Here is a 25,262-nt window from a genome sequence, read left to right on the forward strand (position 1 = left end):
TATATATATCTGGAGCCAATTAAAATGCACTTGTAATATTTTTAGGATTTTAGATGTTGGGCTTAGTGAAGGGTCTAGTTTATAGGAAAGAATTTTTCTCCAGTTCAGTTTTATAGTTCAGCTTTTATAAAGCCTAAAAGAAATCCACAGAAAGGCGTGACATTCCTAAAGGTCTTTTCCAAAATAATATCAGCAACAAAACACCAAACTAAATTGCTCATGCCTGACTAGTTGTGCGATTTTGGTTCAATGCAAATGTCAGGTTATTTGTGCTCATTAAGTCTCTTTATGATTGTGTAAGAAAATAGATTTGCAAATTACACATTAGTAATTTGAAAACAAGACCTGAGATTTTCATTATTTCTCCTTTTTTCATTTGACTGTTTTGAGGTGACATTTGTGAATCTGTTGGCTGCTGATAGATCTTCAAACTGTCCTCTGATCAGTTTAATGCCAGCAGCTTCCAGAGGTTTTTATAAGGCTGTCGGCAGCAAACACACAAATACTGATGGACACATGAAGACATGTTTGATGCACATAAAAAAGAATCCATCAACAAAATGTATCATGTTCTGTGCTTGCTACAGTTTGCTTATAATTGTTTTCTGTTATTCTAAAACCTGATAGTCAGTCTTATGTGTGATTAAAGTTAGAGATAAAATATGTTATAAAGGTTACATGTGTGAAAAGCTTTCATGATAGAATCCAAAACTGTACATGTGAATCTGGTTAGATTTGGTTTTATGATGTGAAAATAAGAAACTGAAAAGACCTGAGAGAGACGAGGATCTAAGAGCTCTGCAACAGCCTGAAACTGATTTGTTTGACAGATTTTTCTCTTTTTTATATTAACCTTTTTATTGAGAAAACATACAATATATTTATTGTAATCAATGATGTCAAGGTTTATGAAAAGTCAGACAGGTCTGACATATTCCGTCCACTTTGAACATATTTTGTAGAAAGTTTCTCTCTGCACTTTGACAGAAAAAGACAGTCTCTCCAAAACATGAATTTCTTTGACAGTTTTTCTGTTTCCTGTGTGTCAGCGTAAGTTTGATGTCTTTTATTTTGACAAAGTGCTTCCTGCGTTTCAGGGGAAGCCGTATGTGTTCGACAGAGTTTTTCCTCCGAGCACTGAACAGATTCAGGTGTATGACACCTGTGCTAAGCAGATCGTCAAAGGTGAGGCTGGTCCCGACCCATATATAGACATTATGATGGTAAATATTATCAACATTTCTTTTGTTTTAAAGGGAAACTAGATAATACAATATAGTATTTTATTCTATTGTTTGATTTTTGTGGCATTACATTAATAGTTTGTATCTTTATTTGGTGTTTCAGACGTGTTGGGAGGTTACAATGGAACCATCTTCGCTTACGGTCAGACGTCGTCAGGAAAGACTCACACCATGGAGGTCAGTGTGTTGTTGTGTGAGTAACACACAGTTTGTTTGTCTTTGTAAACATTATTTTTTGTTTTTTTAGGGGAACCTGCACGACCCCCATATGATGGGGATCATCCCCAGGATCTCCAGAGACATCTTTGACCACATCTACTCCATGGACGAGAACCTGGAGTTCCACATCAAGGTGATCCAGCTCACGTGAAAACACCTTAGAATAATAAAACCCAGCACACTTTGTGTTTCCAAACGTGTTCATATGTTTGCAGGTCTCCTACTTTGAGATTTATCTGGATAAAATCCGAGACTTGCTGGACGGTGAGACATTTCAGATGTTTCATTTTTTAAGGTCAAAGAACTCGTGAACATTTTCTGACCAAAGTTTCATGTTTCAGTGTCAAAAACCAACCTGGCTGTTCATGAGGATAAAAACAGGGTTCCCTATGTGAAGGTACCTCAGTCCCATGTCTCTCTATGCTTGTTCAGTTTTTTTCTAATCACTTCAAAGCTTGCAAACTGAGGTCTGTAGAGTCCTCGCTGACACTATTTGGTTTCTAAAGAGTCTTGGATTATTTCAGGGACATTGCATTGGGGTTAATTTCCTGACATACCAAAAACTTGCATCTGTCTCAAATGTTTACTTTTTAAAAAATAATCTTTCAATAGAAGAATGAACTTATATTTTTAGGAATGACTTTCAAACCTTTCCAGATTGATTCTATTGTAATTGTGTGTATCTTTACCTTTCAGTATTGTGTTAACCCACAACTGTCTGGTCTAGACCAGCTGACCACCAAAATGTCTGCTTACACAAATGTTATCACACTGATGATGATGATGATGATGATGATGATGATGATGCATTTTCTCACTTACTTAAAAAGAAGCAAGGGGTTGCATAGTAGCTGAAACTTTTTCCTGTGACTGTATGTTAGTTTGCAAATTTGTACAACTGCATATATGGTTAAATATTGTTAAATTGCAGATAATAGAGTTGCATGTGTTTAAAGTTTTCCATGCTCTCTGCCAGGGTTGCACTGAGCGTTTTGTGTCGAGTCCTGAGGAGGTGATGGACGTGATCGATGAAGGAAAAGCTAACAGACACGTCGCTGTGACTAGTGAGTATTTCACTGCATATTACTGAAGCATTGTTATCACTGCTCCATCACTGCAAATACAAGCTTTCTTAGAGTCAGAACAGAATCATTTCTGGTGTTTCTGTCTCTCCAGTATTTAAACTCTGAGCTGTTCCTGTTGTATTTCCAGCTGACATTTCTGTTCTTCACATGTCTTCCTCCTGCAGACATGAATGAGCACAGTTCTCGCAGCCACAGCATTTTCCTGATCAACATCAAGCAGGAGAACGTGGAGACGGAGATGAAACTGTCTGGGAAGCTTTATCTGGTCGACCTGGCAGGCAGCGAAAAGGTCCGACTTCTTCAGTGTTTCAGAATTCAAATATTTGTGTGTGTTTTTTCTACGTTTCCCTTCCTGACATTTTGATGCTTTTGTTCAGGTCAGTAAAACTGGAGCTGAAGGTTCTGTGTTGGATGAAGCGAAGAACATCAACAAGTCTCTGTCTGCTCTTGGGAACGTCATTGCCGCACTGAGTGAAGGAACGGTGAGAAAAAATATCACATTATGTAGGTCAGAACATTATACAGGCCAGGTAAACAGAGAGAGAAACAGGCAGACTGATTTACATGCTGCTGTATGAGGAAAAGAGTTAGCAAAAACCAAAAGTAGGCGACACAGAGGTTAGTACAGTAACATTTGAAATGGGGAAAGAAAACTGTAAACATTAATACCTTAATGATTTGGTTGCCTTCCTGTCTCTTCATTGTGATTGATCCTCACAATAAAGGTACAGTTCACTTAGTTTGTTACCACTTAAGCATGACTTTCAATGTCAGGGTTAGTTCAGACAGAACCCTCAAAAAAAAGAAGCTTGGTTATGTTGAACCTGCTTCATACTATAAGAGTCAGTGTTACAGACTTTAAAACAGATTTATCCTCCAGTTCTTGATCATAATTGAAGTCACAGCAACAAAAAAACAAAAAATAGATTCTAGATGTTTCTGACATCAACATGACAGAAAGGAACCAGATAATAAACCTTCATGGATCACATCAGTGTATTATGTGTCTAAATGTAGAAAACCCACGTCCCGTACCGAGACAGCAAGATGACCAGGATTCTGCAGGATTCTCTGGGAGGAAACTGTCGGACCACCATCATCATCTGCTGCTCTCCGTCTGTTTACAACGAGGCTGAGAGCAAGTCCACCCTCATGTTCGGTCAGAGGTAAAGTCCACAGGTTTCCCCTTTAGTGTTCTGGACAAACAGTCTGTTAGCAGCAGCTCTGAAGGATCAGTTTGAGATCTGAGCAGCAGGTAAATCCTAAACCTGCAGGTAAATGTTTCTCTGTGTTAAATCTGCTGTGTGGTTTCATGTTTCAGAGCTAAAACCATAAAGAACACAGTTTCTGTCAACCTTGAGCTGACTGCCGAGGAGTGGAAGAAAAAGTATGAGAAGGAGAAAGAAAAGAACAGAAGTCTGAGCATCATGATCCAGAAACTGGAGAATGAGCTGAAGCGCTGGAGGAAAGGTGAGGAAAATTTAAAGTTTAACCAAGTTACTGCTGATAATTACTCTGAGTTAAAATCATGTTGCAATGATGGTGAAGACGTAAACATTGGCAGCTAATATTGGTTATAAATGTTTCTGTGAATTAGAGATCATTTACCTTTGCCTCCACAGATGCTGAAAGCAGAGGTTTAGAATCATTTGATTATTTCCACAAGATTGAATGTTTTTATTGGTGTATTTGAATGTAAAATCTGTAACACGTTCATCAGCATGAGTGACTGAGATTAAATGTTTTCAAACAAAGCAAAAATACGGAGTTGACAAAAATTATGAGCTATCAAACAGTTGAAACTAGAAACTGCACAAAAAACTGGGAAAATAAAAATGTTAAGAAACTTTGTATTATGAATCTTCACTTATTGTGGAAGATATTCCAAAAAAACTACCACATGTCCAATGAGAGGTAATCTGTGCTGAGTTTTCATCCAGCCCTGCTTCCCGCAGTGGAAACATATCTGGGAAATGTTCCTGCAGTGGAAACGCCTGTTAAAGTCATTGCTGCACTGTGTTAGGACGCCACCTGGTGGCTTTCTCTATTAATTTCAATTTAAAAGTATTAAAATGGATTACCATTATAGAATTATGCATTTTTTTTTAGTATTTAAGATCAAGACTATCAACTTCAATTAAAGTGTCAGAGCTGAAAATGCTAATCTTAGAAACTGTTGACTCTGTTTTTATACTAACTGTGATAAAAGGAAAGCTTTATTCACAATTAAATGATCCTTCTTAGCTTCTTCAGAGCTAAGAAGGAAAATATTTCTTTTCTTAATAACAAAGTATATTCAGTGACTCAGTTGACATTTTAAATTAGCTTTAATTTTTCTTCCACATGTTTCTTTTATTTTTTAGTTCAGATAAAAGCTAAAACCATCATTATTTTTGGTGCCCTGTCTCTCCCTCAGTAAACTTCAAGCTGATGGTGGATTTCTGACTCTTTCTGATTCTCTCCAGGTGAGTCTGTACCTGTGGAGGAGCAGCTGAGCAACAGAAGCAAGAAGATCAGCACCGAGGCGCCAGCGGTGATCGAGAGCTTAGCCCCGCCCACCGTGCCTCTGTCCGAGGAGGAGAAGGGGCAGTACGAGACGCTCATCACCAACCTCTACCAGCAGCTGGACGACAAGGTGAGTCTCACCTGCACCTGCAGCAGGATGATGATGATGAAGACGGAAACCATAAAACTGCTGACTCGTGTTTCAGGACGATGAGATCAACCTGCACAGTCAGACGTCTGAGAAGCTCAAGCAGCAGCTGATAGAGCAGGATGAGGTGAGTTCCCATGATGCCCCTGTTCTGCTATCGTTCTCCTCCGCACCCCTGCTGACGCTCTGCTCCCACAGCTGCTGCTGTCCAGGAGCCAGGACTACGAGCGTCTGCAGGAGGAGCTGAGCCGGCTGCAGAGGGACAGCGATTCAGCCAAAGAGGAGGTGAAGGAGGTGCTGCAGGCGCTGGAGGAGCTGGCCGTCAACTATGACCACAAGAGCCAGGAGGTGGAGAGCAAGACGCGCTGCAACGAGCAGCTGAACGAGGAGCTGGCTCACAAAACGGTGAGTCCACAAACCGAAGCCTTGTGTTGGCTGGTTGTTGTCAATGAGCTCCAAGTCATTCAGGCTGAAATTCCTAAAACTTCTCATGTAATATTTGCACTTCAAAGCTTTAAGCAGCCCAGTAGGTTGCTGTGAGATGTTAGCTGTTGTTCCATGATGTTCTGTGGTTGCAGGCGGGTCTGGAGGCCGTTCAGAGGGAGTTGTCCACCATGCAGGAGCTCAGCACTCACCACAAGAAGAGATCTGCAGAGATCCTCAACCTGCTGATCAGAGACCTCAGTGAGATCGGCAGCGTCCTCGGAACCACAGAGCTCAAAGCTGTGAGACCCTCCTGCTGCTCTGCAGACAGACATCCAGCTAACAGCTGACTGACTGCTTCCTGCATGTTTTAATGCTTTCTCAGATGGCTGAGATGAGCGGCGTGATGGAGGAGGAGTTCACCACGGCTCGTCTCTACATCAGCAAGATGAAGTCCGAGGTCAAGTCTCTGGTGAACCGCAGCAAGCAGCTGGAGGTCAGCCTGACGGAGAACACCGGCAAGATGGAGGTCAACGAGAAGGAGCTGAGCGCCTGCCAGCTGCTCGTCTCTCAGGTAACACACACCTGGTTGTATTGTGTTAATTGTTCTAACTTTTGACATCATTATTGCTATTTCACCTTATTTTGTAAACTTATAATGAATGTCTTTAGCTGTAAGAGACAACAGGATGTAACTATGGGAGAGCGTCACTATTTGTTGTTAAAATACATAAAAACTAAGTTAAGACTAACACAGAGCAGCCTGCAGTATTATCTGCAGAAGGTGATGCTCTCTCTCTCTCTCTCTTGCAGCCTGAGGGAACCACAGAACTCGCTGTTTCCTTTTAAGTAGCATCTTATTTCTCTGTGGTTCCTCTGACTTTACTTGCAACATCTCTGTTACTTTAAATAGTTCAATTTGAATCATCCAATTCCAGTCAACAATCGATTTCTTAGTGCATCTTTAATTATTCCCCATCAGGACAAAGCTGCTTTTCCTGGCATGTTAATAAAAAAAAAAAGTGTGGACTTTTTAAATAAATTATTTCTCAGAACAAACTTTAACTTTTGAGGAAGTGAAAATTTGATGTGGAATCAGCAGAGCTACAGCAGGAACTCCAACTGTGTGAATGAGTAATGCATGATGGAGAGTTGTCTGCTTATGAATCATTTCACAAGTGTGTGTGACCAGAAAACAGCAAAGTGTTGCTGCCCTGGCAGACCACCCTGCCAGGGTTGATGTTTGTTGTTTTTCAGGTTGCTGTTGTTTACATTGTTGTTGTTTTTGCAGCTTCAGGCCAAGTTGGAATCCCTGTCTGCCGACCTGCAGAGGATGGAGCAGAAGAAGAGGCAGCTGGAGGAGAGTCAGGATGCTCTGATGGAGGAGGTTGCTAAGCTACACGCTCAGGGTCAGGGTCATCACCATGGCTACAGGAGGTCCTGCTCTGTGACTGGACAAGAGAAAAACTGTTGTGTGTGTTTTCAGGTCAGATGCATGAGCTGACGGTGATGGACAAAGAGAAAGAACACATGAGCAGATTAAAGGATGCTGTGGAGATGAAGGTAAAGAGTCTGAGATCGTTGAAGGTTCCTCAGAACAAGAGATGATCGAACAGATAAATGAAACGGCTTCATTCAGTCTGTCGCCTCTCTTCAAAAACTCAGTTTGATCTCAGTTATCAATATTTTCTCTTTAATTAGTCAGTGATTGAGTTTCTTAGTTGTATTCATCATTGACACAAATTTCCAGCTGATTTCCTTGAACATTTAATAGAGACACCAGGGCCAATTTCTGATTATAAGAGTGAGAGTTTTTTCTCACTTTCTTTTGTAAAAAATAAATTACAAATGACAAATTTTCAAAAAGTTGCTTTTATTTTAATCATCCCTTCTGTGAGTTGTTAAACGGATTATTAAGGCCAGGCTATGACAAGTTTTATCCATCTATGAGAAATTAATCATTATATTAGAATAAAGATGCAAATTTACTAGAAACAACTTATTAAAATTATGATGAATAAAGTAGTTTTATGATGAAAACGTTTTGATTCTGATGTGATCAGTTTGCATGGCTGTAACATCTTGCTGTTTATGATAATCTGAAGTTGATGTGTTAAAATATTCAGTGTTTCTATTAGGCATTAAGTGTTATCTGTAAATCTTTTACCAAGATATAACGTCACAAGATGCTCATCGTTCCTCATTTTGATTTTTTATAATTTTCTGTGTTAGAGTTCTCATAAAATTATTATTTCATTCTCCTAATATTATCATTTTATTCTAGTAATTAAAAAAAGTCTGGTCCTAATATTCCACTGCATAATTTGCCTAAATTCAAAATCCAAATTAACAGAAGTTGTAAAACACTGTTGTCAAACAACATGGTGGGTCCTAAGTTCACTCTGAAATATGGAAACAGAAGACAAACATCCAGATTTTCCAAAAATAAAGTTTTCAAAATCCAAAAAATTAATCATTGGATTAGATTGATTATTATCCACCCCTTTGTGACACGTTTAACCAGGAAACCTGCTGCTGCTTTGTGCTCTGCAGAGAACGTTGGAGGAACAGATGGAGAACCACAGGGAGGTTCATCAGAAGCAGCTGAGCCGACTCCGCGATGAGATCGAGCAGAAGCAGAGAGACAACGACCTGCTCAAAGAGTACCGACTGTTTTCACCATTATTACTTATCAGTTCAACCAAATTATAACTCCTGAGTGATAAAGTTTCATTTTCTATAACAAGAGGTTCTGTGTTTATCTCTCAGTGTGAATCAGGCTCTGCAGCTGGAGAACAGAAAACTTCAGTCTGACTTTGACAAACTCAGAGCCGAGGACCAAAACAAGGAGCAAAGACTCCAGAAACTGCAGTAAGTTTGTCCCTCTTTGCTTCCTGTAACAGGAGTTTGTTTGGTATCCTATGAGTTGAGAGTTACCGTTTGTTTATTCCATCTGCTTGTATTCAGGTACATGGAGGGAGAAATCTAACTTAAATTTTGTTTGTAATGTAAGATGTTTTATTGAAATTGTCATGCTGTATGTTGGTTTTTGGGTCACCGTTCTATTTTACTGATGTGTTTATATGTAAACTGTTTTCAGCTAAATATTTAGTTCCACCTTATGAGAACTAAGTGGGATTAAAAACAACAGACAGTTTCTCTTTTCTTAAATTCTCTATAAAATTGGACATAAATCTTTTCTCTCTGTTTCGTGAAGCCATTCAGTGTTCACTCTGCAGTCTTCTGATTTCATTTCAGGTTTCTGAATGAGAAGAGAGAACAAGCCAAGGAGGATCTGAAAGGCTTGGAGGAAACTGTGGTATGAATTTTATTAGTCCACATTAATTTATTTGCATTTTTAGTTGACACATGTTGAGGATCAGAGATCTGAAAATGACTGTTGTTGTTTCACAGACCAAAGAGCTGCAGACTCTGACCAACCTTCGGATCCAGTTCATACAAGACATCACGTCTCGAGTCAAGAACGTAAGAAAAACACAGCAGGTTCTGACCAAGCTCAGGTTCTGACTGTTTAACAGAAATCATGTGAATCTGTAAACGCTTTCATATTCATGCTGTTTAAAACATAAATCTGATCCCACACTTGTTTTTCCACATTATTTCATGAACCTGCAGGTGATTTATTTTCAGACACTTCTTTTGAACTGACCTCTAACAATTAAACATTTCTTACTTAAGTATCCATCTTTGATAACAAAAGTAGTTTCAGGACACTTTAGAAAGATCAAGACCATCCAGTAGTAATTCCAGTCGGATACGACTCAGAATATTAGTGTTTGTTGGATTTAAGTCATCGTCTGTTGAACAGAGCTCAGAGAACGACAACGACGAGGCCGGCGGCAGTTTGGCTCAGAGGCAGAGGATCATCTTCTTAGAGAACAACCTGGAGCAGCTCAGCAAAGTCCACAAACAGGTGAGGTATCACCGCACAGCGGTCATCTGTTCTATGTTTGTTTATTTGTCTGTATTGAACGATTTCAATAATTATCAGTGGATAGCTTCAAATTAAAAATCCTATTCTACGGTAGCGCCGGTAGACTGAAACACTGCATTAAAAATAAACACTACTAATATCTAAGAAGATTAATTTTTAAAAGTTTCAATAAAGCTAATGCAAAGTTTCCTTAATAATGTGTTAAATGCATAAATAAAATAAATACACTTTCTTAACGAGCCATACATCAATGTACAAAACCGATCTGCAGGATTGTTTTTGGATTCAAATATGTTTTAGTGTAAGAATTCATTTTTTCTTGTAAAGTTCCTTCATAAATATAGTGAATTGAATTAAAGCTTTAGATCTGTGATGAAGAGTCGCGCCTGTTTCATCAGTTTCATGACAAGCTGTAGCAGATTAAATTTAAATCTGCGTCTTCCCAGCTGGTGCGGGATAACGCAGACCTGCGCTGCGAGCTGCCCAAGCTGGACCGGCGGCTGCGGGCCACCGCAGAGCGAGTCAGAGTGCTGGAAACGGCCCTGAAGAACGCCAAGGAGTCGGCTCTGAGGGACCGCAAACGGTACCAGCAGGAGGTGGACCGGATCAAAGAGGCCGTCCGGTCCAAGAACGTCTCCAGGAGGGGGCACTCTGCTCAGATTGGTGAGAACCGCAGCCTGCAGAAAACTGAATCTGTAATCTGAAGAGTGTGATCTCAACTGAGTCACATGGTTCCTGCCTCCATGCAGCCAAGCCAATCAGAGCCGGGCACCAGTACCACCACTCGTCCTCCTCCCCATCCATTAAACCCACCGTCAGAGGAGGGGGCGTGGCCTCCAGTCCTCGCCATCACTCCTCCCGACATCAAGCAGCTCAACAGCAACAACAGCTTCAGTTCCCACAGTGAAACCACCAGGGACTCCAGGTCAGTAACAGTTTGACCCAATCAGGACTGATGGCTTGGCTTTCAGTCAGGTCCAATAAATGAATATGAAGAAAAATGAGGAATTAGTTGGACTGTAATTACTCCATTTAATATTATTTTTTCCCCTTTTATTTAAAAATGTATGACTTTCTGTCTTTACAGGTAACAGCTGACTCTGGATCAGTTTTTTTGTTTGTTTCTGAAGATCTTTACTCAACTCTCCTGTCGTCACCATTCTGCCTTTACAGGAAACACTCATTTCCTCAACTTTCCTCTTTAACAGCCAATAATATCTTGATTTGTTTTCTTCTGTCAGAAAAACAAAGCTGTTTGTTTTACTTCCTGTGACTCTGATCCATTCATTGAATTCAATTTGTCTTTCTGCAGTATTAAAACCTGAACTTTAGAAGACAGTAGCCCGAAGCTTCTGCTGCTTTTTTTCTTAAGTGTAACCCAAATAATGCACTTTGATGCATCAATGTGCTATATTTAATCAAGTTTGAACTGTTAGACACTTTCCTGACAAAATTGAGAAAACAGAGTATTTTCACCTCAGGTCTGATTTTTTTGTATTTCTCTTGACTGAAAAACAATATTAGAAATGACATTTTTGGGATTTTTGAAGCAGTCTTTTCCTTCCAACAGCTAATAATAATAATAGTAGTAGTAATAATAATAATAAAATAAAATAATTAAATAATAATAATGCTTTTAAATTGCAATATAATTAAAATAAACACTGTCTAGTCATCTGATTTTAATTGTATTTACACTATATAAACCTTTTCGGAAAAAAATTACCTCAAATAATTTCATCTATTTGCACATCATTGCTTTATGAGTTTGCAGTGCTATAATAATTGTTTTTCAATCATTTTTGCTGCCCTGTCTTGAGTTTCAGTTGTTCTTTTCGTGAATGTTTAAACTTACTAGTCCAAGTGTTGGCCTTTTTCAACATTTTATATTTTATTACTGGACATTTTGATACTTTTTTATATTAATTTTTAATTTCATTGTTATTGCTGGAGAATTCCTCAGCTGCTCCTGACAGTTTCTACAAACATTACGTTTCCTTCAGAGAGATTACAGTAAACGAAGTTCACCAAAACGCATCATGAGCTGGATAGTGTCCGTTAGACCTGTGGTGTGTTTATGTCTGTGGGATTCAGATGTTATGGAAGTGTTGTGCTGTATTTGCTATTTCTGGTATTTGTAGTCACAGTCACTGATTTTCAATGATTGTATTTATTTTACTGTATTTATTTCACTACCATAATTGAACTATGTCTATTCTACTGTAATTATTTTTGTGTAATTATTGAACATTTCTGCATCATGGCATTATTTTAAAGTATTTTTTTTACTGGATTTAGATTACTATTTATTTCCCTGTAATGTTTAATCATTTAATGTTTGCAATATTTATTTTCACCTACATATTGTACTGTATTTTCAATTATTTTCTACATTTGTATTTTACTTGCTATATTTATTTTACTTAATTTATTTTAAACTAATAGCTGATATTTCTATTATAGATGTCAAATCATTATTTTTTTCTCCGGTGTTTAAAGCACAATTTTCTGGCCTCCTCAATGACAAAAATAAAGTGTTACTGATATCAGATATGTTGCCTCTAAATATTCTTTTTCGCATAAAAACCCTTTAGAGACACACGTTTCTCTTCAAATCACATTTTTTAAATTTGATAGATGTGTTGAGTCCAAAAAAAAACACAAGTTGTGATATTTATTATTTTTCATCATACAGCAGGGCTGAAGGGACAGTAACATATTATATACAACTATCTGTTTAATAAATTCAAACATTGTTTTTAAAATAAATGTGTTTTTTTTTTACCTAAATTCAGTTCAAATGAAAATAAGCAGCAGTCACATTTATCTTGTAATGTCAAAATAGTTGAATATTTACAGATTTATTTGATCAACTTCAAAAGTTTGTGTTTTTAAAACAAACTATTAGATGAATTTTGATCTAATGATGTGATACATTTAATCCTTTATACACCCCAGGGCCCCAAACACTGCATCAGCTGAATGATATTCTGGTGATGAGTGAATCTGAGTCCATCAGTCTCATCTGACTTCCTGCCCGTCTCACATCCTGCCCAGGTCAAAGATCTCTCGGCTCTCGATTAGGATGAACTCCACGATCTGGTTCTGGTAAACCATGTTGACCGCCATGTTTCCTGCATCCAGCTCAGGCCACATCAGTGTTGGTCCAAACACAATACCGATTCCCTGAGTGGACATCAGATTCTTCCTTGAAAAAGCCAGAACTCTGAAAAACGCAGAAGAAACATGAAGTCAGAGGGAGCATCGGGTCAAGAGTTCTGTTGTGGTTCAGGTGTTAGGTTTTGGTCAGATATAGATCTGGTGATGTTTTATTTTTATTAATAATCGTGTTATATCTGGAACCAAATATAGGTTTGAGTTTATGTTTAAAGATATGATTTCCTACTGAAACATGGCGCACACTAAAGTTAATAAAACTCTTATTTTTCACACACAAACTTCTAAATGTAACAGTTTAGTTTCATATGTTCAGAGAAATAATATTCAGCTTCACACACAGCATACAAACATCAACTATAATTGTGCAAATAAGTTAAAAAATAGTATGTACATGTATCTATAAGTACACCCAATATTTCTTTCTGTCTTAAGGGGGCAGTGTTCCAGTCACACAGTACCATTTGATAGCACAATCAAGTAACTAACCTCCAGTTGTTCTAAAAATGCCTTATATATCAAACATAACTCGCTTTGAAATTGGGCTTCTGTTCCTTTAAGAAGCTCCTGCTCTTTCTGACACTTTGCCTTCAGCATGTTATCACAACAGCATTCTCCATTACGCCGTTTACAACCATTCTAAGAGCCGTTAGACTGATAAGTAGTTCACATGATGAGCTCAGTAGACGAGTAATTCCACCAGGTGTTTGCTAATTCCTGCTGCTGATAGTCTGGAGGAGCTGACTCCTCATCTTAGGCCAAAAAAGCTCTTTGGCTATGCCTACTGCTAATACACTCACATTCAATAAATAGTATTCAAAATGTGCATTTACTTTACCTTCTCAATTCTCAAAATGAAAATATAAAATATACATAGACTGATGTATGCACTGAATTTCCCCACTGTGGGATAATGAAAGTTGTTTCTAGTTTTGTAATTGCAAACAAATGGACATTTTAGTTGTTCATTATGTGTCTGGTGAGTAGAATAATATTTTTTTCCAGCATATTTACTTTTGCAGGTGGCTGAAGAGCAGCTTCATGGTGTCATGGTTGGGCTTCGGCAGCTGATGGATCAGTTTCTTCACAGCCTGAGTTTTCTGTTTGGTTTCTTTAATCTCTGTTGAGAAACAACATCAGTGTCAGTTTACATCCATTTGAACGTCTTCATCATCAAAGCATTTTATTTATTCATGTCTTAATATTTTTAATTTCAACTGCAAGAATTTTTCCCCATTGTTTAGCTAAAATCGTCCAGACAGACATAATAACCCAAAGAGAGAAAAAATCTGATTATTTTTCAGGGTTTACTCACTGACTGCGTCCACAAACTGCTGGAAGAACCTGAAGGGGAACAGCGGCTCCGGCAGCTCACGGAAAAACATCTTCAGAGCTCCTGTGATGACGTGGACGTCCTCCCACTGGTTGTGGTCCAGGTCCAGCTCTTCCTCTGGGACAGAACAGACAAAAAGGCTTTGGTTTCTCAATCTGAGGTTTAATCTTTAGTTTAAGCCACAACATTGTTAGAGAAAAGGAGATTTTCAATTTTGATAACATGACATGCATTTCCGTCAAGCACACCTTGGTCAACAATGAAGCGAAGTTTCTGGATTGTGGCCAGATTTCCACTGACCCTGTAGATCCCGTCTGCGTCTAAACCTGAAAACATTAAACATTCATGTACAATTAAATGATGTGTCAGCAGATTAAGACACTCTGTCATTCTACGTCAGCTGATTTAGATTACTAAGGTCTGACTGATGAATCAACTCTGTGTAAAGGGCAGAGTTAGGCAGAAAAGAAAACATCTTCCGCTGAACTTACCTCGTTTCTCAACAGCTTCTAAACAAATCCTTACAAATTTAGGAATTGTGGTTCCTTCACGATCGCAGAGTGTCAGCAGGTGGCAACCAAATACTCGGTCTGAGATTTAAAGGAGAAAATGTTCAGGTTAAAATTTCTACATTCTGTTTAGACTTCATCTGACAGGCAACAATAAAACAGTTTATTGGTTTAGCACAGCTTTTCACAGCTTCTGTTTAACTGCATTTTAAAAACAATAAAACATACAAATCTTATCCATCCATCCATTCATACTACATGCTTATCTGTGCAGAGCCACAAGATACACTCTAAGTTTATTATGTGGATGTTTTAATTGCTCATTACAAGCATTAAAACGTGGATTGATATTTTTTTTAATAGAAATCTTTTTTTTTTTATATGCAACAACCTTTGATGAGGCCTTTCTCCTGCAATGTCTTCATGGACGGACGTCTGATGATGAACTTCTTCAGTCTGTTCTTCACTCCATTCTTGTCTGCACTGTCTGAGGCGCTGTGTTTCAGCTTCGAGCCTCCAAACACGTCTGGAAAACAATTAAATATTCAATAATAAGATCATATTCTGTTTATGCAGCTGAAATGAATCAACTCAGAGGAAACTCACTCAAGAAATGAGTTTCAGGACATGGAAAGGTTAAAGTTCAACTGGAAAACTGAGCTTGAGTTTAAATTTCTTTGTCATTTGGTGCACGTTGTAATGCATCACTACTAAAGATATGCCACTGTAGTTTTACTAACTACAGTAACATATAGTCTTAAATGGATCAGAACAAATAACTGTTTTAATGAATAGAATAGAATAGAATAGAATAGAATCTTCATTTTCATTGTAACAATGAAATATGATAAAATTTGGGCGCAATTCTCCAGATAAAAACATTTCACTTAAGAAAGACTGCAAATAATTACTTATATTGCACTTATCACATGATAAAAAGTTAGCTGAAAACTACAATAGACATAAAAAATAAATATTAAAAATGATGTTAGCGCTCCTAAACAAGCAGAATTAGGTAAGGTATGCATTACTCTTGAGAAAAAAACAGTAATTCAAAAAAGTGAATATAAAACCATCAATAAATTGATTGTAATGTCATGTAATATAACTTTGTTTTTTTAAATTAATAAAGTCAAAAGTAAACAAAAATACATTTAGCCACATGGGGGAAAAAATCTCACTTTCTCTCAAAATTAAGCTTTTGAAAACCATACCGACACCAAGTAATGTCTGTTTGAACATTGCAGACTACTTCTTTTGAAGTAGGCACAGTTAGCAGACAGGAACTAAACACTTGTGAAGAAGAAGAAGTATCACATTATCATGAACTGCATGGGCGGATGTATGTATGGTTACAGAGAATGCTATTTCTGTCACTTCAAGAAGGGTCCACTGTGGGTAGAGTAGGCACAAGTTGCAGAGTAGTTTTACTGTAAGATAATATCACTCATGTAGAGGTAAAAAGTAGAGTCACTTAAGTAAATGCAACTTATTATTACCTACCTCAATAATAAAAAGGTATAACAAGTTATTTGCATTCATAAAAATTTGCAGTAACTATTTAATAATTTTACCACACTGTCTCCCTGTTGCTTTTTCCAGTTTGTGTCTCTGTTCATAAACACTGTTGTATCTTATAATTACAACGTGTTTGTAAATCCTGACTGAATCTGATTATAATTTAATCCTAATTTTAAGAATATAAATGAGTTTTAAACTTACTGATGGAGCGTCTGTGAACTGGGTTTCTTTGCTTCATGCTGGGTGAGACGGATCCATGTCCAGGTAAGGAGCTGTGCCTGGACAGTAACTCTGAGCTGTTGGCCCTCCGCAGAGCAAAGCCTCTGCCGTCTCTCGTCTAAATAAAAAGAAAAAAAAATCACAGTGAGACATCACTCCAATTTTTATACACCTAAAGGAAAACTAATTCACCAGACTGTAGGTGTTTGATGTGGTTTCTTACTGATGAGTCGACAGTTTTTCTGATGGCTTCATGCCATTTGCTGGCAGTGGGGAAACTGTCAGCCTGGATGAGGTATTCACTTCCTGTGTTAGTTGTGATCTGGAACAAACAGAAAAGTTACAATTCAGTTTTAAAGATCCACAAGCTGCCCGTTAGATGAGGCGATGGCTCAGAGGTGGTTACCTGGAAGACATTTTTCTTGCTTGACTTCTCCGCTGCCCACTCAATGACGGCGCCACAAAGCTGAACCACATCAGTTTTACCTCCTGGTTTCTAAACACGGGGATCATTGGACACAACATGAGCAATTAATGCACTTCCTGCTGCCAATAGAGAAACAGACTGCCACTAAAGAACTAAGCAGGTCAAGTTTCTGAGGTTGACTCTGGTGTCTTGGTTGAGTTTAGACAGTTCCTTACCACACCAGTTTCCTGTTTGTCTTTATACAGCAGTAGTTCATCTGTGGTCAGCACAGTCCACATCGAAGTCCAGTTCTTCCTCTGCTTCTTACCGTTGTCTGAGATCTTAGCGACGTTCAGGTGTTCACCTTTCAGGTCCACCTGGGAACAATCAGAACCTTATTAACCTCATGTGTGCAGGGCCATGAAGGCAACACTAACAACAGATGTCCACACAAACTGAGTCGAAACCCGACACAATGGGTCTGTATAAGAACGACACATTTACTGTGATTGTATGACCAAGATTTGTCAAGATATAATCCCAATAAAATACAGAGATCTGTTTCTAACAAAATGTGAGAATATCTGTGCATCGTATTGCACAAGATTTAATGCCATACATTTTTTAGTATTAGGTAAAATAAAAGTTGTCTTGGAAATATAACAGAAAAGTGCTAAATGTTATGAAAGGGTATCTTATCTAAATTCATTTTAAACCTTTTGACAAAGCAGCAGATTAAAGGAGTGAAGTTTTATACATACCAGTGGTTCAAATGCTGTTGCTACTGAAAGAACCACACCGTGCTGGGATTGATTCCTGCGATGTCGAGACAGCTGAAGAAGAAAAACATGATTTAAAACCAAAGAAAGATGGTGCATAAGTTTGGGTCTGTTTGGTCTACACACAGGTTTCTGAGGAAGGTCAGAGTCCTGCAGGACCATGGACTTGGACTGGCTCAGACGGTCTCCGGGGCTCTGGGAGCTTTTTATCCTCATCTGAACGGCTCCCTGTGCTGCAGCGCTCTGCTGAGGAGTCTGAATAAGCGGCACTTGTTTAGCAACATTCTGAAGGTTTGTGATTCTGAGGAGAAAAGAAGACAGGAGGTCAAGTAAAACATCTGCTAAAAATGTCTCTACTTCAGCTCACAGTGACAATATCTTCCACTTTGCATATATCCTAAAATCAGGTTTAATCAAGCAAGTGTATTTGTATAGCACATTTCAGCAACAAGGCAGTTCAAAGTGCTTTCCATGATAAAATCACAAAATCAAAGAGTCACAAAGAAATTATACAGTCAGCAATTTGAATAAAACACCAATACACATTACATGGTCAATGTTGCATTAATTTTGGATCAAAGGCAGGTGGGTTTTTAGTCATGATTTAAAAATCTCAAAGTTTTGGCTCTTTTGCAGTTTTCTGGAAGTTTGTGGTGCATCGAAGCTGAATGTTGTTTTAGGCTGCAACCATGATGTTTCAAAGTTTGGACATTGCTACAAGTTCCTGTTTTATTTTGAAAATCATCCAGTTGCGCGTTAGTGAATGTATTTGTTGCTTTTTGTTTCCTGCCTGCCCTGCACACCTGACTGTAATGAACCAACTCGCTCTGTTGTAGAAACCCTTCCAGTTTTGTCCTCTGTAAGGATCTCTCTCCTCTCATTACCTTAGGTAGGCTCTGTTTCTTTGCCTTCTGTTATTTAGTTGTTCGCTCCTGTGTTGTTCGGCACCGTCAATCTAATTCTGGATGTGCAATTAAAATGACCTGAATTACAAATCTATCCCAGGTTTTTGTTTCACAATTTACCCTGTGTTTTCACGGAGCTTGTTGGAAACATACCACTGTTTCTGGAAATGCTCCTTGTGAACATCAGACATTTAACTGATGTTCCCAAATAAGACTATCTATATTTGGGAACATTTAGGAGCACAAAGCAACAAGTTCAGTACCCATCATGGTGGTTGTGCATATGTACAAATTGAAAGTTGTAAACTACTAATGAGCTTTTCTGGATGTTTGTATCTCACTGAACATGCATCGTCATTCCCACTACACACTGTGACTTGTATGGTTAACAGTTGTTGGAAACAGATAATGGCAAAACCCACTCACTCTTACCAGGTTTTAGAAATGTTATATTGTTATAATAATACTGTACTTCAAAGATGTGTAACTTTATTTTTTTAAAAGGCACATACAGCTACAAAACATTCTGTGTGAATGTTTGCCAAGGTGCTAGGCTAACATTAGCTATCTGCCTCTGTTTTCGTATGACTTGTTGATAATTTGGGTCATAACATCGTGTACAGACAAAACTTACACAAAGATTTTTTTTTCTCCTTCCTTAAAAACTAAACTCTTTACTTTTAATGTCCTAATTCTTAGTGACTATAATTTGGCATCATGTTGCTCTGTGTTCAGGTTTCTCCCACATTAGTGCGGTTATAAGCTTCATCTTATAGTGTCGCATGGACAGGCCACATGAGCTTAGCAATGTATTCTGTCTTTTACTTCTCTTTCACCATGAAGAACAACATGGTCACACTGATAAGAACACTGGAGAACCTTGCTGTCTCAGAACTGATACAACAAGGAAATACCCAAATGTTTAAAGACTATAATTCAGACTAATCATGAAGTTTGGTCGGTATTTAATGTTTTTGACCTTAAAGTTCCTTTAGGTCTGTCTGAGTTAAAGCTTGAGGGGGAGACTGTTTTACGTTCCTGTTTTCAGCTTTGATTGCTTCACTTCACTTGCACAACACTAGTCCTTTAGTCAAAAAAAAAAAAAACTGCTGCCAACTGAGAACATTGAAAGTGTAAAATCCAAAGTACTTCACATTTCCCGCAAAATTTCTACATACTTTATACTTTAAGATTTAATGGCCAAGAAAGTAAAGTGTAACTGTGCGCCATCTAAATACTTTTATAAATGGAGTTGTTAAAGATTTTTCACTGATTTAGAGAGAATAAGATATATGTATGTCTTATTCTGTGTGTTTATAGGAGGAAGCGGCTTAGATTCTGGTAATAAACTGAAATCTGAACTAGTCTTAATGTTGAAAGCTTGACCTGAAACACTTTCTTTGGCCATGAAAAAGGCTAATCACTCATGAGAAATGACCCCAGACAGCAATTCAAACGGCCCCTGACCGACAGGGAGCCCTCCCACAAATTTTATTCTTTTTTTCTTATAGAAATATAAAAAAAATGGGGGCCCAGTCAATTACAAAATTAGTCAAATAATGTTTTTTAAATTGTTTTATGAGTAAAAATTAAATGTTTCCATTCCCAGACCAAAAAGCACACATCCATATTTGCACTGAACCCCCCTGGATCTACATGAAATGGTTCGTTCCTGCGTAGCGCACTTGATGACGGCGTTCAGCAGCAGTCAGTAGGAGACAAAAATGTAAGTTTCTATGCTGCCAAGAAAAATAATAGTCAGGTTTACAAAAAGAAAGTGATATAGAGAGAAAAGACAAGAGTGGCAATTTATAGCCCAGTTTTTCTTTAAGAAAGGTGAATAGACTGTGCGAGATTGTCAACCATTTAGCATAGTTAGCTTAGCTACATACTACTGTTTACCTCCATTTCACTAGCATGTAAAGAATGAAGGGAAGAATTTAACATGTTCATATATTTAACTTGTCCCTGTACCTTTTATCACACTTAACAGCAGATGAGTCAGTCAGCAGCAGCTCTAGCCCCGATACCATCATAACCTCTCCCCCCTGTCCCAGTGAAAAAGGTGAGCAACACTGTATTCAACAACAAGCAAGTTAGCATCATTCCAGGGAATCTTTGTGGATTTTTCCTGTCTCTCTACTCTTTTTACAGTTACACAACGAAAACAAGTTATGTATTACTCACAGAAATTCAAACGATCTTTATAAAATCTTCCATTAACACACTTAGCAGTGAGTGAATGAGGGTGAGTGACACTAGTGCTAAGACTGTCCTCCTGGTTCTGATTGGTTGTTTTGGTCAGAACGGTGCATTTCTTTAGACAGCAGGCAGCTCAGGGAGCAGCTGGAGGAGATTGATCTTTTCACAGATTATCTGTTTTATAGCAAACTGTCCTGACATGGTGACAGCTTTAACAAATATGGAAAAATTATATACTGCAGCTCGAACAAAATGCAACAACATTGCATTTTTTGAGAAGTGTGGATTGCATGATTGCTTCATGTATGTTTTGCAGATTGCCTGTGACTGTTTCTGTTGGGGAGAGACATTTTAATAAGGTAATATAACTACTAAAACAAATAAATCTTTAAGCAACCTATTTGCATGCAGTATGTGGACTGTTGCATGTAAAATTCACTAGCAGTGAATATTGTGCTACTATCAGTAAAGGACCAAAGAAAGCAAGGCAATTGCAAGCCTTTAAAATTGTGATGCTTTTGATGGGTCAGATAGTCTCAAGAAATTATAATAGCATCTGCGAAGGGGTGGCTCACTTTTATTTTTTGCCATGAGGCCCAAGATTCCTGGTGGCGCCCCTGTTTAGAGCTATAATTCTTGCTCTGTGGTAGAAGTATCATTGGTGGCCTTTCTTTAGGAGTACTCTCAAATATACTTGAACCTCTAAAAATATACACATTTTTGGGTATGCATTTTATAGAGTAGTACATCAACGCCCTGGTTAAAATATTTCATTTTAACCAGGACGTGTGGCCGTAGAGGCCGTAGTGAAAGCATGAATCAGCCCGTATGTCACCTATCAGAAACCTGCCTTTATTTAGCAGTTGGGCAGCGCATACTTCCACTTCATGCAAGCGGCGTCTCCTGTGTTGCATTTCCAAATATGTGTCTGGTTTCAGTGTTACCAAAACCATTGACTTTCACTTGCTCACTTGAACTTCAAGCTTTTAAAGACTGCTTGTTACAAAAGGCTAAAGTTTGTGTTGCAAACAGGGAGAGTACATTTTATAAATCTTTTTTTTTTTTTTTTACATACTAGAATCAGAACTATCTGCATGGGAGCCACTTGCATATTTTCTGGTTTAGTGGACATTATTGATATAGCAAATGCATTTCCTCCTGCTGGTTAACAGGTGTAAGTCCATTACACATTTCACAAAACATTCTGATTAAATGGCATATACACTGTTCATATGCTCATCTTTAATTATTCTGAAAAATGTTTTCCACATAAAGTAACATAAAAGATTTATTTTATGAGTACTGATTATATTTTTCATTAAAATAAAGATTAATAATCTGTCCAAATTGTTTATTGGCTTTCATAATTTCTTTAAGGTGTTTGTTAAAAAAAGAAAAAAAAAGAAAAATGTTAACAAGTAAAAAAAAGAAAAAAAAAGAAAAATGTTAACAATCAGTAAAAAAAATAAAAAATAATATATATATATATATATATACACACACACACACACACACACACACACACACACACACACACACACATACACACAAAATATATATATTTTGTGTGTGACTCAACCTGACCTTTGAGTTTCGGCCACATACAATTTTAGCATATTAGCTGTTATATTATTAATAGTTATATTAATAGTTTATATTTTCCGCAGGTGTAATGCAGAGCAACACAGAAAGTACAAAAGACAAGGATGTCGATGTCACCCAGATTAAATGGATATTAGACACAAGAAAGACAGAAATTAAAAATTACAGCAGACATTATTAGTTTGGAGATGACACCAAAAAAAGATGCAGACCCAAACAGTCTACATTTTAATGAGATGACAATGGGTCTTTTAACAGCATTCAAATGAGGAAAACATGAAGTGACAACGTCGAGATACTCGCCTCATATTTTTACTTCACACGACATTTTAAATCATTTTAGTAAATCTTGTGGTTTCTTGCGGTTCTCTCACTTCAGTGTTGCAAAAAATGTGTCAAAGTAAACATTAAACTGTGTAGGTTACTGAACAGTAGAGGCTAAATGACAGGAAATAATGAGGTTAAATGTGTTGGGAGAAGTGATGTTTCTACTTGTACAACTTAAACTCAAGTTCTCAGTAAAAAGAGATTTATCAGAATTATATGAAGTTTAAAGCAAAACACATCAGTGAAAATAATAGGAACAACAATAAAAACATTTTTGTCTTGTTTTTAAGGAAATGTTTCTTATTTTGATTCAAGTTAGTTTTACAAACCAGACAAAGGTACTTTTTTCAGACGACTAATCACTTTTTCTTTCGCTGTAGTAAAAATCTTAAGTTGATGTATCTATAGCTCTAGAACTTTTTAAAGTATAATTTTTGATTACTCTTTCAGTCGTTCTATTATTATATCTGGTCATTTCTTTATTTTCTCTATTTGTGGGTCTTTTAGATTCTTTTTGTATATTCTGGTGCTGCTCTGCTACAAACAGTGCACCACTTCAGACAAACACGTGAAACCAGACATTTACATAACATTACATAACAAACTTTCCTTTCACTGCCTGACATTGAATCAGATTAAATGTTTCCTGTTTTAGGTCAGGTATAATAACCAAAAGTTTTGCTATGTGGCAAATCTCCAAACAATGAGAGACAGAGGTATTTTAGACGAATTTTGTCGTATCTCCAAAATCAGATTACGTGCATTAATATTACTATTGTTGAAGTTGCCACAAAATAAGTAGAATATAAACGGCGAGGAAGACGGCCTTCGTCTAAAAGCAACATTAAGGCCCATTAAGGCCCAAAACAGGGCAAAAATAAAGATTTCGCACCATGTTCTGTGGTTTGAGGGAAACAAAACTGAAGCACTTGACCATAATGATCATATTTAGATTGAAGGATGGATGTGAGCAGGAGCACAATCCTGACTGTGAAGTATGAGGTAGCATGAGGGTTGCTGCAGGAGGGACTGGTGCACTTCACACAATATAGATCACATTATGGGGAAATAGCATTGTGTGGAAATATTGAAGTAAAACTCTTTAACAATCAGCCAGGAAATTCGATTGTGGTTGCAAGTGAGTGAACAATCACCATAGTACTATCACCAAATTAGTTACACAATGCCTTAAAGACAGCAGAGTCATGTTGGAGTGGCCATTAGCTCGATCTCAACCCCACAGAGAATCCGTGGGGAGAACTGAAATGGCATTTTTGAGCAAGAAAACCAACAAACCTGACTATGTTACACCAAGTGCCAGAGAAATTAGCATGAGAAGCTTGTTGAAACGTACTCAACATGTCTGTCCCAAATCATGCAGTTAAAAGGCAAAGCCACAAAAAACTAGGGCACTGTGTAAACTTTTGAATAGGAAGAAAGCTTAAAGAAATCTCTCATTATTCTGCCATTAAGGAAATAGAAACCATTTTGTTAACCTAACTGAAGACAGGAAATGTTTATCCTGATTTTCACAGTGATTTTTTTTTATTTGTCATTTTGTGACGTGTCTGTAAACATCTGATTTCAAACTTACAAGAATTTCACCTTTTATAGCAGTGATGTTAGTTTGAGGGCTTTGTTTCCATCTCTGCCCCCAGATGTCCTCAGTTACTGGTTGCATGTTTTTATAAGCATGTTGTCAGTTTATCACTATTACTCATCTCTCTCCTACATCTACTTTTCTGAGAGCTTGTTTGTACTTTTTCGACTCGGTCCATTATGATCAGATAAAGATGCCTTGTCCTGAAGAACATTAGAAAAAGCTCCATAGGTTATGCTGCCGACAGAAGCTATAAGGAAGTAATAAGTGATTTATATTGAGCATCCCAGACTCCCACATGCTGTATATTAATCTTTCTGATGCTGATTTTTTTATTGCATGTTAAAGTAGAATATTGGATTTATTTATTTGATCAAAATGTATTTAGCTTTGAAGTAAATGTTATTAACAGTGCCTTTTCCTCCTTCATAAAATTAAATTTGTTTATCTTGAATCTGATAAATAATTTATAGACGCCAGGAACACAACAATGATCCGTTCCTCATAATGGCCCCTGAACTAAGTGAAAGAGAGAAGAGGCTTCATTAACCGGAAACTGACTGAAACCGTCCAAACAACGGAAGCTGATACTTTAGTCATGCATGAGGTCTTTATAAAACAAATTCAAGTAAAAACTACAAAATTAAATGATCCTATCGTGTTTCTTCCCCAACAGAAAAATGTAATTCAGAAGCTGACATCAGATCTTTAAGTGTAAGAACACTGCAGATGTCTGTGTATGAGGAAATGTCAAACCTGTCAGCATTTCAGTTACACTAAATTTAAATTTTATTTTATGCATCCAGAGGTGACAGTAGATATTTAAAAAAGGTCTTTTGAAGATATAAGAGTCTAGAAGCTGAAGAGTTGAGTTGAGCAGTCTTACCTCGTACTCGCCATCCCCGTATGTGCAAAATGTAAATGAAGAGACACAAATAGTTGAGGCCTAACTCTTAGAGGAAGTATGATTCATCACGTGGCTTCTTCAAACCAGCCGTCTCTCAAACTGCTGCAACCTCCCCATTTCCTGCAAACGCAAAAACATTTAACCTCATTCTCCTGAGACTAGACCCGAACCGCTTCCCTGCATCTATTAGATCTGA

General features: G+C 37.6%; 2 protein-coding genes and 1 long non-coding RNA gene across 4 annotated transcripts in view; 2 read left to right on the forward strand and 1 right to left on the reverse strand.

The window, feature by feature from the left end:
- Positions 1-10,813, forward strand: part of kif5c (kinesin family member 5C) — a 25,351-nt gene extending 14,538 nt beyond the window's left edge. The window contains exons 2-26 of the mRNA XM_007572428.2: positions 1,098-1,185; positions 1,348-1,421; positions 1,492-1,596; positions 1,679-1,727; positions 1,805-1,860; positions 2,440-2,527; positions 2,713-2,837; positions 2,926-3,030; positions 3,566-3,714; positions 3,870-4,018; positions 5,014-5,183; positions 5,260-5,328; positions 5,400-5,606; positions 5,780-5,926; positions 6,010-6,198; positions 6,916-7,033; positions 7,111-7,187; positions 8,178-8,287; positions 8,394-8,495; positions 8,883-8,943; positions 9,039-9,110; positions 9,454-9,558; positions 10,026-10,242; positions 10,329-10,504; positions 10,667-10,813. Of these exons, the coding sequence (XP_007572490.1) occupies positions 1,098-1,185; positions 1,348-1,421; positions 1,492-1,596; positions 1,679-1,727; positions 1,805-1,860; positions 2,440-2,527; positions 2,713-2,837; positions 2,926-3,030; positions 3,566-3,714; positions 3,870-4,018; positions 5,014-5,183; positions 5,260-5,328; positions 5,400-5,606; positions 5,780-5,926; positions 6,010-6,198; positions 6,916-7,033; positions 7,111-7,187; positions 8,178-8,287; positions 8,394-8,495; positions 8,883-8,943; positions 9,039-9,110; positions 9,454-9,558; positions 10,026-10,242; positions 10,329-10,486 (2,790 nt within the window). The 3' untranslated portion in view covers positions 10,487-10,504; positions 10,667-10,813. The remainder of the gene's footprint in view (positions 1-1,097; positions 1,186-1,347; positions 1,422-1,491; positions 1,597-1,678; positions 1,728-1,804; positions 1,861-2,439; positions 2,528-2,712; positions 2,838-2,925; positions 3,031-3,565; positions 3,715-3,869; positions 4,019-5,013; positions 5,184-5,259; positions 5,329-5,399; positions 5,607-5,779; positions 5,927-6,009; positions 6,199-6,915; positions 7,034-7,110; positions 7,188-8,177; positions 8,288-8,393; positions 8,496-8,882; positions 8,944-9,038; positions 9,111-9,453; positions 9,559-10,025; positions 10,243-10,328; positions 10,505-10,666) is intronic.
- arhgap15 (Rho GTPase activating protein 15) lies at positions 10,693-25,236 on the reverse strand. Of its 2 annotated transcripts, none has more exons than XM_007572431.2 (13): positions 25,046-25,236; positions 17,650-17,824; positions 17,506-17,577; positions 16,981-17,121; positions 16,745-16,834; positions 16,562-16,660; positions 16,321-16,456; positions 14,990-15,124; positions 14,581-14,679; positions 14,338-14,415; positions 14,072-14,206; positions 13,771-13,876; positions 10,693-12,805 (listed from the first exon to the last, which is right to left on the reverse strand). In XM_007572431.2, exons 1-13 carry the CDS (start codon positions 25,057-25,059, stop codon positions 12,622-12,624), a joined length of 1,464 nt encoding a protein of 487 aa, XP_007572493.1. In that variant the 5' UTR covers positions 25,060-25,236; the 3' UTR covers positions 10,693-12,621. The 2 variants fall into 2 exon arrangements, with proteins under 2 accessions (XP_007572493.1, XP_007572494.1); XM_007572432.2 differs by lacking the exon at positions 25,046-25,236 and adding an exon at positions 18,073-18,169.
- Positions 20,175-21,094, forward strand: LOC103152095 (uncharacterized). Its single transcript, XR_001658684.1, has 3 exons — positions 20,175-20,264; positions 20,422-20,493; positions 20,947-21,094. It is a non-coding gene; the product is annotated as an uncharacterized LOC103152095 (long non-coding RNA).
- Positions 25,237-25,262: the final 26 nt, after the last annotated feature.

Source organism: Poecilia formosa, unplaced genomic scaffold (genome assembly GCF_000485575.1).
Source record: "Poecilia formosa unplaced genomic scaffold, Poecilia_formosa-5.1.2 Scaffold300, whole genome shotgun sequence".
In the NCBI taxonomy this organism is placed as follows: domain Eukaryota; kingdom Metazoa; phylum Chordata; class Actinopteri; order Cyprinodontiformes; family Poeciliidae; genus Poecilia; species Poecilia formosa.

Excerpts from the sequence above, each read along its gene's own strand:
- arhgap15 (XM_007572431.2), bottom strand. Across the intron at positions 17,122-17,505 it reads CAACAGCATTTGAACCACTG|GTGGACCTGAAAGGTGAACA; the intron begins GTATGTATAAAA and ends GATTGTTCCCAG. Across the intron at positions 16,835-16,980 it reads ACAAACAGGAAACTGGTGTG|AAACCAGGAGGTAAAACTGA; the intron begins GTAAGGAACTGT and ends CCCCGTGTTTAG.